This window comes from Pezoporus occidentalis, unplaced genomic scaffold, assembly GCF_034315485.1.
Source record: "Pezoporus occidentalis ecotype Australia unplaced genomic scaffold, CSIRO_AGI_Poc_V1 ctg9, whole genome shotgun sequence".
NCBI lineage: Eukaryota > Metazoa > Chordata > Aves > Psittaciformes > Psittacidae > Pezoporus > Pezoporus occidentalis.
The window spans coordinates 5,979,918-5,992,498 of NW_026916262.1; the positions used below are offsets into that span (position 1 = coordinate 5,979,918).

General features: G+C 39.1%; 1 protein-coding gene across 2 annotated transcripts in view; it reads left to right on the top strand.

Moving 5' to 3' along the window:
* CALCR (calcitonin receptor) overlaps window positions 1-12,581 on the top strand; it is a 171,412-nt gene that overhangs the window by 124,954 nt on the left and 33,877 nt on the right. For both annotated transcript variants that reach the window (XM_062604981.1, XM_062604982.1), the window contains 3 exons: window positions 1,029-1,141; window positions 5,224-5,315; window positions 11,166-11,292. In XM_062604981.1, the coding sequence (XP_062460965.1) occupies window positions 1,029-1,141; window positions 5,224-5,315; window positions 11,166-11,292 (332 nt within the window). The remainder of the gene's footprint in view (window positions 1-1,028; window positions 1,142-5,223; window positions 5,316-11,165; window positions 11,293-12,581) is intronic.

Here is a 12,581-nt window from a genome sequence, read left to right on the forward strand (position 1 = left end):
GGCTCCAGGCATCCTTCAGAGCTGTACAGTGCTGAAACCCTGATCATTCCCCTGCCACAGTAAAAGAGGGCAAGCCAGAGAGCACAAGCCTGGATAGCTATCCGTATAACAGGGCTTTTGGAAGGAATGCCAGAACCACCTGCAGTGCAAGAACAAGTACCAGAGACACATATAGAGGCCAAACACACATCAGATTTAACAGAGAACTTTTCAGCCACTTTAAATTAAACCGGACACTTAGAACATGTGCCAGAATGTTTGTGATGCTTCTCTCTGTGCCTACATGCTTTGTAGCCTTAGAGAAAAGTGAGCACTGCTCCTACTCATCCTAGCAGGACTTGGCAGGCACTGGGGCTGTCAACATCTCCAGCATCCAGGCTCCACTCTATACACTGCTTGCTGCCCTTTCTCTACACAGTATTTTTAACTAATTATTTCCTTTGATACCTGAAACACTGCACATTGCCTTCAGGTCAGGGCCTGAGGTTACTTTCTCTTCCATAAACAGCTTTAAATGGGTAGTTATCGTATAAATAATTGCATGTGAATAATCCGTTAGAATTTCAGTTTTGCTTTCTGTAACAAGTGTCTTCCAAGCTGTTGATGTCTTCTCTGCAAGGCTAGAAACATTTACATAAGTTAAAATTGTTTGTCATAAGCAAAGAATATCACACTCCCTTTGAAAAGAAATATTTATGAAGGTACCATTAATCCAGAAAATCCTACAAACCTCTTTGAATGGATTATTATCACATAAATAATTGCACCTGAACAAAAGCTAGTTGTATATACTCTTCTGCATTCATGCAAGGCAAAAGGAGACAGATAGATAACAAGTATACTACCAGATAAACATGAGGAAAAGAACCAAATAACAAAATGTATAATAATTGCACAAGTTGAAAATTCTTTGGATTTTGTTATACAGACATTTTCTTTCCAAACACAGAAATTCTTTTTTTTTTTAATGGATTTTTAAATGTGTCATATGCAATGCTGAATAAATTGTTATTGCAATTTATCATTAGAAAGAGCTTCAAAATATTGTGATGAAACTGGAAACTGGTTCCGCCATCCTGAGAGCAACCGAACGTGGTCCAACTATACCCTGTGCAACTCTTTCACTTCTGAAAAATTAAAGGTATGCTATTAAAATGACAGTGATTGTTTGGGAAGGGCTTTGGGCTTTGCTAGCAGAAAGACACGTGAGAGAGATCAGAGCAGTCCTCATCTTTCATCTTTATTTGTTGCACAAGAGTTTAATAGCATTGTCCTTGTGGTTTTAGCTTATTAAAATTATTTGATGAGTGCTCAAACCTACATATAGGTTTGCTGTGGGGTGGATAATCCAGTAGCAACTCATATGACAAGTTTTTCAGTGTTTTTCAAATGCATTTTTTAATTCCTATGATTTTTCCCTGATTGTCCAACAGTTATAAAATAATCCGTTAAAATTTCAATTTCACTTTCTCTAACAAGTATCTTCCAGTGGTTTATGTCTTCTGTGTAGGGCTAGAAATATTAATGTAAATTTAAATTATTTTTCTTAAGCGAAGAATATCACCCTGTATTCACTCCTTTTGAAAAGAAGTATTTATGAAGGTACCATTAATCCAGGAAATCCTACAAGCCTGAACACGTTTAACTTTAACAGTTCAGCTGAAGTCATTGAGACTTTTTACAATCATAAATTAAGCATTTGCATCAGTATTTCCAAAATCAAGTTGCTAAGCTGAAAGAGGAGAACTAAATATAAAAGCACGAAAAGAAACAAGGAGAGAGAAATCTGAGAAAAGCTTTGAAAAAAATTAAATTGGGACCATCATGAAAATAAACATATTTCTCAAATGTGAGTGGAGCTCCAGGAAAATCTGATTACAGATTTGTGACAGAATAATTTGTGACTTTTTGGAATTGTGAAAGGAAAAGAGTCAAAAAGTTATTTGATTTGGGGTTTGTGTTGGAGGATCTTGTTTTATGCAGCCAAAAACCAGTATGTGGTTATATTTAGTAATGATCCAGCTCAAAGGGCCTTGGAAAAGGCTACTGCACTAGGCTGGAGGTGAATTCTAAAAGTTTTTGCAGCATGAGGAGCTATCATGGTAAAATGGGGCTCACCTATATGACAAAGAAAGAATAAAAGTAACAGTCTTAGCTCACAGAGCCATTAAATGGAAGTGCCATAAAAATTTTTCCAGATGTTGGCCCATGTAGAGAGGCAAAAAATGTAGTTCTGTTACCTATTATCCATGCCTTCCAGAAGAACAATTTTGAACATCATTCAAGCAAAGTGCAGATAGATAGAACACAAAGGAAAATTTTTTGTGTGTTGAGATTCTTCTGAAACAAAAAGCAATGGAAAGTGCAGAAAGAATCTTTCTTTACAGAAATGCCAAGTTAAATTATGACTTTTAATCCCAGTCTTCAAAACCAGGAGCATGCTTCATTTGTAGTCTATTTCTATGTACATATGGTTAATATAATTAAGTAGGAGGTATTCATATTAGAGAGTTCTCTTTCCTCATGTGAATAATTTTAGGGGGACAAAAAAAAGAACCATTAAATGTCTCTTTTAGACTTTTTTTAAACCCAGGATGACAAAATCTGTACAAACCAAAAACTAAGTGAGTCAGCGTGTTATGTCAGAAGGGACATGACAGATTGACAATTCAAGGAGTGCAGAAATTAATAAAATAGTTGATTATTTGTTTGAAGTTAACTGAAAATGCCAACATGCTACACTTTTGAAACTGGCTTACAGCCAGTTCTTAAAAATGCAGTGACAGACCATATGCTTTGTTAGCTGACAGTTCAGTCCATTCTAACCTGTCTTCATTGCTATATTTGGAAAGTTTTTTTGAGCAGTTGGCGCAGTAGGTTTACATGGAATAATTAAAAATGCCGCTGCTGACTCCCAGATACACAACTGTATGCTGAAAGTATGTAGATTGATTAACTAGGAGTCCTCCAGGGTTCACAGAGATTTGCATCCAGGTATCTGAAAGCCTTTCCTACTTCTCGCTGTTTCAGGCTTAGGGTTGTGTACAGGTTAGGTGCCAAAACAATGCATTTTTGAAAAATTCATCTGTAAATTAAATTCAATTATATCAATCTAATATCATATAACCCCACAGCAACCACTTAGTATGGAGTGGAAGACATGTCACATGCATGCAGATATAAACCTCTCCCACTAGTCTGTATTCAGAAAGTTGACTTCACTCTGGTCTGTCTGCTCTGGGGTTGCAGGTGCACTCAGAACAAGTTGACAAGCATTGGCACTCACTAGTGATGTAGTAGTTAGTCTTTTTGAAGGAGACCTAAGGTATTTGCAGTTAGTATGCAGAGATTTCCATACCTTGGTGAATTATATTTACACTCAGATCATGTCTGTTCTATGTGGTCAGGATAGTGTAAATGTGACTTTGAATTGGCCCACCACCACCTATGTTAATGAAAGAAGGAGCTGATTTCAAACTTGTAAAATGACTGAAGAGCAAACTAGATAAGTAGATGTGCACCTTGGCTAAGAGGAATGGATTTGTTTTCTGAATTTTGTTCATATTTATTTTCACAAGAAAGTTTAAAATTACTTGGACACACCAGAAGATGTGACTGACAAAAGTTAGGGCTACAAAGGCAATTCATATAATTATGAAAAAAAAAGAAAATAACTCATGCATAATAAAAGAAAAATTAATGAAGTAAAGATGAAAAGAAACACAACAGGGGAACTGAGACCTCCTGTCTAAGTCTTTGTTTTTTAAGACAGGTTTATACCACATTAGTACATTCAGAAAAGAAGACAGTGGTGAAAGGCTGGCATGCCATTTAACCTCCTGCAGCCTTCTGACCTGGGTGATGCTTAAGAGCACAACAGGACACACCTTAGACCACAACATGACATTTAAATACTGCAGCATTCTGAAGCCCAGGTCCTGTCCTACAATTTTGTTTTACTATTGGCATAAAAAATATGGATAGATCTATCTTAGATTTCACTGATACTAGTCAAAGTGAAAGCCTGGCTACCTGTTAGTGCATCTTGGCTTCACAGCATTGTAAGACCATCTAGCAAGGTTCACACCAGTGTGAACCAGAATTTGTGTCAGGGTGTGCTGTTCCTCTGTAATAGGAGTTGAGGATAACCTTTATCTCATCTGCTGCTTTCATGACTCTGTGGGCCTTAATCATAAACCCCTCTTGACTTCTCCTCTCCAAAGGGGAGAATCCTGGCCTTTGGACGTGCTTGTAACACAGCTGCTACACCTTAGTTATTTTAGTTACCTTCTTTGCACCTTTCCTATCTCTGCCATGTCCATGAGGTGGGGAGACTAGAAACACACATGCATTTAAGATGTGCAATGTAAATTTTAAACAGAGGCACAACGATATTCTACCCTCAGTGCCTTTCCTGATCACATCCCGCATTTTGTCGACTTTTTGGCAGTCATTACGTGGTAAGCCAGTGACTCAGAGAACTGGCAGAATGCCTCCAAGCTCTCCTTTCCTGAGTTCAGTGTTGTGTAAGCAGGGTTTAGATGGTTTGTCCCTAGCTTTATCACCCCACTTTTTTCTGTATTAAAGCTCATATGGCATCTACTTGTCCCCTCAGTTATCTAAGGTCCTTCTGGAGTCCCTCACTATTATCTGGAAGACCTTAGTAGCACCTGGAAACTTAAGAGATTTCCTGCATCTGGTGACTGATGAATATGTTGAACAAAAAGCCAGCCCCACCATGAGTCCTGAGGGCACCTAGCCACTGACTCATCTCAAAAAGTGGCCATTAAGTTTTTGCTCTCTGTTGCTTAAGCTGTTCTAAAACCATAAAATCTTTCTACCAATCCTGCAGCAACGTGTTTTCTTCAATACTTTTTTTTTTCATGGAAGCTTGTCATAGGCTTTTTGAAAATCTGAGTGTGTTATGTCTGCTGTGCTTTCCTAGAGCTTGGAAAGTTAGTGATGCATAGTGTGAGCAGGGATCTTGCCAGTTACTTCAGTGCAGCAGAAATGGATCAACTCATGTAAGAAACACTTATCTCATCTTTCGACCATGAGTTATGCTGTTAACATCGCTGATGTTAAAAGTATATTGAAAAAGAACCTTTGAAAGAAAAGAAAAAAAAAATGGGAGGTTGATTTTATAGGTTTTTCTTTAATGAGGAAAAAACCTGACTGCCTGCAGATTGTTCATGTTTGCCTTTTCTTTTTGTTAAATTGCAGATGGCGTTCATACTTTATTATATGGCGATCGTTGGCCATGCTTTGTCTATAACATCGCTGTTGATTTCCTTGGCAATTTTCTTCTATTTCAAGTAAGTGTTTCTTACAGACACTCTCTTTTCTTTCCCTGAAGGATCTCAAGTGGTAACAAAAGAAAAGCTTGGAAGAGAACATGGCTCTCACGAGTGCCTTTTTCTATAACCCTGGTGAAAAAGTCTCAGCACAGGGTCCTGTCACCAATGGGACATCTCCCAGTGGTGTGTAGCCAAGATCATGCTGTTATATTTGTCAAGACTGGTGTAAAAGTGTGGCCCATAGGGAAATGGTGTAACTAGGGGTGTGGTAAGGCCCTTAATTTTCCAGTTGCCTGGTGTTCCTTGAAGGGCACATCCAGCTCCTGGCAGGTGCAGTGACTGCACAGAACAATGGCTTGGAGCTCCCAGCTCCTGAAGAACAGGAATACCTTTATCTAATGCTGAAGACTGAGCTATTGACTTGAGTAGGTGCTTACCAGACCCAGCACAAAGAGTGAATCTGACATTAATATGTAGTATGTCATCATCATTAAAAGGAAAAATAGTAATGTGCTCTACTTTAAAGAAGACTAAACTGATACTCACTGAAAGCACTGCAGCTACCATATGGCAACTTAACTAGAGCATTTAAATCTTGTCCTTTTGTGAACCTGTCTTTATGCTATGTATTATAATGTGTCTGCAGTGAAGTAGCAGAGGGAGCTCAGATTTGCCATCAAAAGTAGTCACAACTTCAGTCACAATCAGTATTGAAGGTCTGTCTGGGAACAGCCTTCGGTTTTCAGTTCAGGGAAATGGTTAAATGCTAGAAGACATCAAAGGCAGTGGGGAAAATATTAAAGAATAAACAATAGACAAGATCCTGAGCTGTTGTACATCCAGAGCTATGAACACTTGCATAAGTTATGTTTTTCTAGCTCTTATGCAATCTTTTTAAGATATTTAATTTTTCTAACATTACTATAAACTGCAAATTTACTAGACTGATAGCACATTCAGAAATCAGGGTTGTAATGTCCATGCACAGATAGTTTGAGGAAACAGAATGATGCATCCAGTATAATGACCCAAATGGGATGTTGTCTTACAGGTTTCAGCAAATGCACATCAGTTACTTGCAATCATATAGCCAAGTCATCAGTTCATGATCAGAGATAGGAAAATGCACACCATCAGTAGAGTATATCTGGAGATAACGGCAAGGTAATCTAAAAGGCCAGCTAACTTTACCTGGATAAAGGTTTCCAAGAATATAAAGGAGTATTCCTCACACTGCACACTGGGAAACAAGAGTAATATAAGGAACAATTACAACTGCTTCTGAATAAATAATACACACAGTTGTATCCAGACAGACTTTTATTGCCAAAAAAACATAGTTAAGTATGCACAAACCCCCTAAACTCTTCAGAGAATGCAGTGTTCTTTGACCCATCAAGAATTCAAGGAAAAGAAAAAAAAAACCAAAAAAACCAAACAAACCACCCACAATCTTTTTTTTTTTTTTTCATGATCTTCTTTACAGAGTGTAAGAAAGAATAGTTGCACAATAATGGCAGCCTATAGTAACATAAGTCCTTCCTGGTGCCATTGTAACAATGTACTGTTTCAAGATTGTAATTTAGCCAGCAAGAAATTATTTCAAGCTAAAATTATGCCAGAACACAAATAGGCCTGTGTGACAAACTGGGTTGTGAGATATCATCAACTTCATTATCTGAGTTTCTGAAATGTCATTTTTTCAACCACAAATACACATTTGAAGATCTATAGAATCAATCGGCACATAGCAAACATGAAATTCCAACTTACACATGCATAGTAATTGCATAGATTTGGGGATAAAAAGAATCCCTTCCTGAAGCCCCATCCCTAGTGCACAAGGGATGGTTGCGTTGCTCTAAAAATCTTTAGTGAAAGGTGCTCCACAAGATTCCAGATACTTGATGCCAGTGCTTAAATCAGTTTTAGCCTCAGAGTCTCTGTATTATTTAATCTAAATCTTACATGAGGCATCTTAGCCTGTTTCTGGACCCAGTTTTGATCTATATGTACTACATATCCATGGATATGTCCAGGTTGTATGCCTTCTAATAGTAATTTTCTCAGTAACATTATGTGAAGCTTCTTCCTAGTTACTTCATCTGCTGTTGATCCCTGGAAAGGTACACCATGGACGAGGGTGTCCATATAGGCTGGAAAAGGGTATGCTTAGTAAATTGAGAGGCCAGAAGAAGCTGGCGTAAATCTTAAAGCTATACAATTTGATGTCTGTGCCTCAACTGCCAGACAGGAAGGGTAGTAAAAGAACAAGCCCCCAGCATCACCACCATTAAGAGCAAGTCTAGGAAACATAGGAAAATGAAACAGTTGGATTTTGCATAGACTAAAAGAGTCTGTAGGATTACAGATTCAAAATAGGTGGATCCAAAATACAGGTTGTGAATTCTGCTAATTTCCAGAGGCAGTTTGATGAGTGACTGTGATAACATGCAGTAATCAGATACAGAGATATCTAGAAACTCTGCCCAACGAACTGATGAATTCCTTTCCCATCTAATTATAAAAAGCACAAAACCATAGCCAAAGTAATGCTTTAAGAAGGCTGAGAAGAGCACAGTTTAATTTGATTTCAAGCCCTATACCTAGGCTTCAGAGTTCTTTGGGACAGTAAAGACAGGATCTAGTTAAATTAGCTACACAGAATGGACCAGGAAGGTGATTCTTTGCCATGAGCAAGGAGGTTCAGGCTGTCTGACTCACTGTTAGCTCTGAGTCACAGACAGCACACAACCCTGACCAGTCCCAGGCCACACTGAAAGACTCATCTCTGCAGCAGCTTTCCAGACAGTAACACACCTCTTCCTCCTGTCTTTCCTCCTCCACTTCTTCCCCTTCCATGACTAATCCATGACACAAAGGTTATAGGAAGAAGTAGAGAAAACAGTTAAAGCAAAGTGCTGCAAAATGGGAGGACAAAAATGAAACCAAACTATGATCATAAGAAAGTGAGACTAAAGTTGTAGGGGAGCAGGGTTCATGTTGCCTTCACTGGGTTTCTGTCAACTGGCTATGACAGTAATAGATTATTTGACTTTCAGTAGAAGGCAAGTTGTCAATCAGACAGGCAATCAGATAGCAAGAGATGGTCTGGGGACTCTATAATAGCCTCTGACTGTAGAGGCAGCAATAAACAGCTTGCAGAGGTTGCTGTTTCCCACATGTACGTCTTTCCTGGAAGAGATTTATTTTCCTTTCAGTTTTGGGTATCAAGATTAGTAATGATCTGGCATCACAGGTGTTGCAGTACTTTCGGAAGGGAATTCTGAATCAGTAGTGATGAGCATCACTAAGCAATACTAACTCATAACAGGAGACAGAGTATTCATTAAATAAAATGTTACATGCACCATCAGATTTTTGCAGTATTTTTATAATTGCAGACAGAGACCCCACTATCTTATATGATAAAACACAAAAGGAAAAAGGGACTCCTAGCTCAAAATCACTTCTAATTGAATTATTAAACCAAAGACATTTGTTTAAAGACAGGTGGGGACTACAATAAGTCTAGATTTGCAAGAATAATATATGATTGTGTTCTGAATGCACCTGCAATCTAATTGTTGCCAAGGCTTTTAAAGCTGAAGAAGGATAATGTGTGGAAAGATAATTTGTAGAAGTTCATTGGGAGTTTTCCCCCAGGGGTAAGGGAGAGAAAGGTAGAAAACATGAAAATAGTTTGAAAACTAAACAAGTGTGCAGGAGATGGAAAATAACTGTCAGGGAGTAAAAATGGGTATTCACAGTAATTGGTATTCATGAGTGAGAACAAATGACAGAGTCACAGCGCAGATCTATGAAGAAAATAATGCTAAAATCTCCTTGGAAGTCAAAACTTCCCAGATGGAATAGGGAACTGGAGATAGGAACTCAAAAGTAAGGGTGACTCTGTGAGTAGATAGGAGAACCCGTCTCTGTCAAAGGAAATGTAGGAGACATAGAATAAATGTGAAACACAAGGGAAGCATGAGAAACACAGGAGGCTCTGAAACTCTGAGACACAATTGATAGAAACCCAGTGACACAAAAAACTCAGAAGATCTAGGCACGGATAACTGGCTTAATGATGCCTTCTTGCATTATGATTAATGACACAGAGTAGGAAGCATACAGAAAGATGGGGGGAAGGTGAAAAGGAGCCTGTAAAAATACCATGAAGGAATTATTAGGATATCAGGAAGAGGGACAGGAAGAGGGCTATGATAGGTCAGAGAAGGAGAAGATTACAGATTTTCAAAACCAGAAGAGAGGGTGAATCAAATAAGGGGCTTGGTTTTGCTAAAATATTCTCTCAGTGCAGACTGAATCAGGCAGGTCCTGATGCCACTGTGATGGCAAACACTGAAGGTCAAATTAAAAAGTGAGGGTATGGAAATATATGCTTAATGATCCAGATGGGTCTTTAGCATGAAAGCTGGAGTCAAGAAAGAAAGGTGGGGAATGCTGAGAAGAAAGGAGGAGAGCAATGCAGGAGTAAAAGTAAGGGAGGAAGGCAGGCAGGAAAAGGAGCTTGGGCAGCAGATCTCATTCCTAACCCACTAGCATCTCATGGACGTCCTGAACCAAATAAGGTGCATTGGTAAGTAAGGAGGTGAATAAAAGTGATGAGCATTACAGGATGATGATGATCATAACCAGAAAGGTGACCTCAAGCTAAAGGAAGAATTCCATCCAATGACTGAGAAAATAGGTGTAAGGAAAAGAAAGAATAAGTGGCAGCTGACCAAGGAGCTAAGGAAATGGAAAGCAAATAAATAAACAAGCAAAATAATTATAGAGTTCAGTTGGTTAGATTAGCTCTCTGTTTTGAAAGAAAGTGCATTCTGCATTGACCTCCACTTGCAGAGCATCAAAAAGTCGCTGTTTGTGCTCCGTTCCAGACTGCAAAAGACTCCTAGTGCTGAGATGGAAGCTTATTTCAGCAAGACAGCAACACTTGCTCTTATTGTTTTTAGCTACTGTTTCTGCCTGCTTGCTTTCAGTGATCACTGAATACAGACATCACAGCATTATCTAACAACTCAATGATTGCCTTTCTGTAATCACCTCCTGCCAGCCCCAGGCTGTGCTCTGGGGCATGGAGTACTGTGGAGGCAGTTTTCTCTGGATCAGGGGTAGCCAATGAGGTGGCATGAGGATTTGGGCATGAATTAGAAAGGGGAGATGGTTCAGGTCTGAAATTGCAGTCATGACTTGGTTTCAGAAGGATCCTGTGAACTTCTCTTGTGGAATTCTGCTACCTACAAATAGCACAAATCCTACCATCCCCAAAGTCGGTATTCAGGAAAGATTGCTGCTCCTTCTGAGCAGCAAAACAATCTCTTCTGATTTGGGAGCTTAGCTGGAGTTAAAAACATTCAGGATACTAATCCAAATCCCCCTGTAATTTAGGGAGATTCCTGCCCAAAGTTCCCATCCTGTCATGCCACTAATTCTGAAAGTAGCAAATAATTTTCATCTATTTGAGAAATTGAGTCTCCAGGGAACAGTTACTTATAAAGCAGTATTCCTGATGTTCATTACTTGTATCATGCACATCTAATAATTCTCAGGGTTCTGCTTCACCACATAATATCTAGATTACCATGAAATAAAGAAGGGCATCAAGGGCTGAGAATGTAGCTGGATGGCTGTCTACAACATGGTCTAAAAAGCATGTGGTGCTAAACAGGTGTAAAAACAAAACAGAAAAATTGACAGAGGTTATGGCTGCGATGCAAGGAATGTATTTTCCAATTATGTCTTGCCAAAAGGCATTCTTGAGAGACTGTTGCCAGAAAGAGATTGTTAAAGTGACATCAGAAGAAAAATACTAATTTACAACGTGTGCTACATATTTTTCAGGAGCCTCAGCTGTCAAAGGATAACACTGCATAAGAATTTGTTTTCTTCTTATGTGCTGAACTCCGTGTTTACAATTGCCCACCTCATTGCTGTTGTGCCTAACCCAGGCCTTGTAAAAAGGGATCCTGTAAGTACCGCATGACTCCTCTCCATCTTAAGACCCGGGTGAAATGACTACAGCCACAACAAAACCAAGCATTCCTATTCATCTGTTAATGATAGCCATCTGGTAAAGCACACATGGAGGGTGCAGATTCTGAGAATTTCACTCAGCCTTGCTCAGATCTTTCACCAAGCAATAAAAATCTTTGAATCAGGTACAAGAAGGAGAAGCCTCAGACATGCTCCTACTAGCCCATCCATTCAGACATGTGTGAGATCCCCACTGCTCTCAGCACTAACTACCTGATATTTCCCAACAAAGCCCTGAAGGGGCAGATACCCTCGGCAGCCCCCAGTCCTTTCTCACAAGCACACATGCTGGGAAGAAGCAGGAATGGGGAGAGATACCACTTTTTCAAAAAATACCCTGCCAAAAGATCCGTTTGATGCATTTTTTTGTTTCCTTGGGTGGTATTAAATCAAAGCAGTATCATGCCTCACTGCTCTTAGGTAGTGACAGAAGTTGTACCAGCCGCGCAGCTGATAAATATGTATTGTAGATCTTGGCCACCCAGCTCTGGTCTTTGTCTCTAACAGAGCAGTGGTGGTGTGTTCACTGCCGTTACTGCAGCCCCGGATGATGTGAAATTAGTGCAAGGCTGGGAAGCTCTCAAGTTATGTCACAACACCAATCAGCTTGACTTCTAATAAGATCTTTCAATTATGCTTCAGCCATTTATCCGCTTTTAATTTTGTGAAAGTGATTAAACATTAGCACCTGGTATAACCTGATCATGTGTGTTTCAAATGTGCTGGTTAAGTAAGCTGGTTGAAGGTTGCTGGTTAAGTAAGCTAATTAAAGTAGGAACTATATGGGCTAAAGAAAACATCACTGGTTCCAGGGACCATCTGGAGATTAAAAAAAAAAAGAAGAGCAGAAGAATAATTTAAAAATCACACATTTTTTTCTCCTTCCCGCATGGCTTCATATGTCCATAGCCTGTGCAAGAGATGCAATGAAAATACACTTGATTTTTGAAGATAAAAAGCTGGCAGATGATATCAGGCACCTAAATTGAAGTAAGATCCTTACCTCAGGGTTAAGAATGATACATCCTGACAGCAGAAGTAAATTATCTAAAGTGCTTTAAAGTAAAAGTTGAGGCTGTGGTGAGGACTCTTATGCTCTAAGATTTCATTTTAAAACTGTATCTAGTGCCTTTGGGCTGGATCTTTATTTGGATCTTTATTATTTTATTTTGAGTATCTTGACCCCAGTGAATTCAATGACAAAGCTCTCAGAGGCTTCGGTAG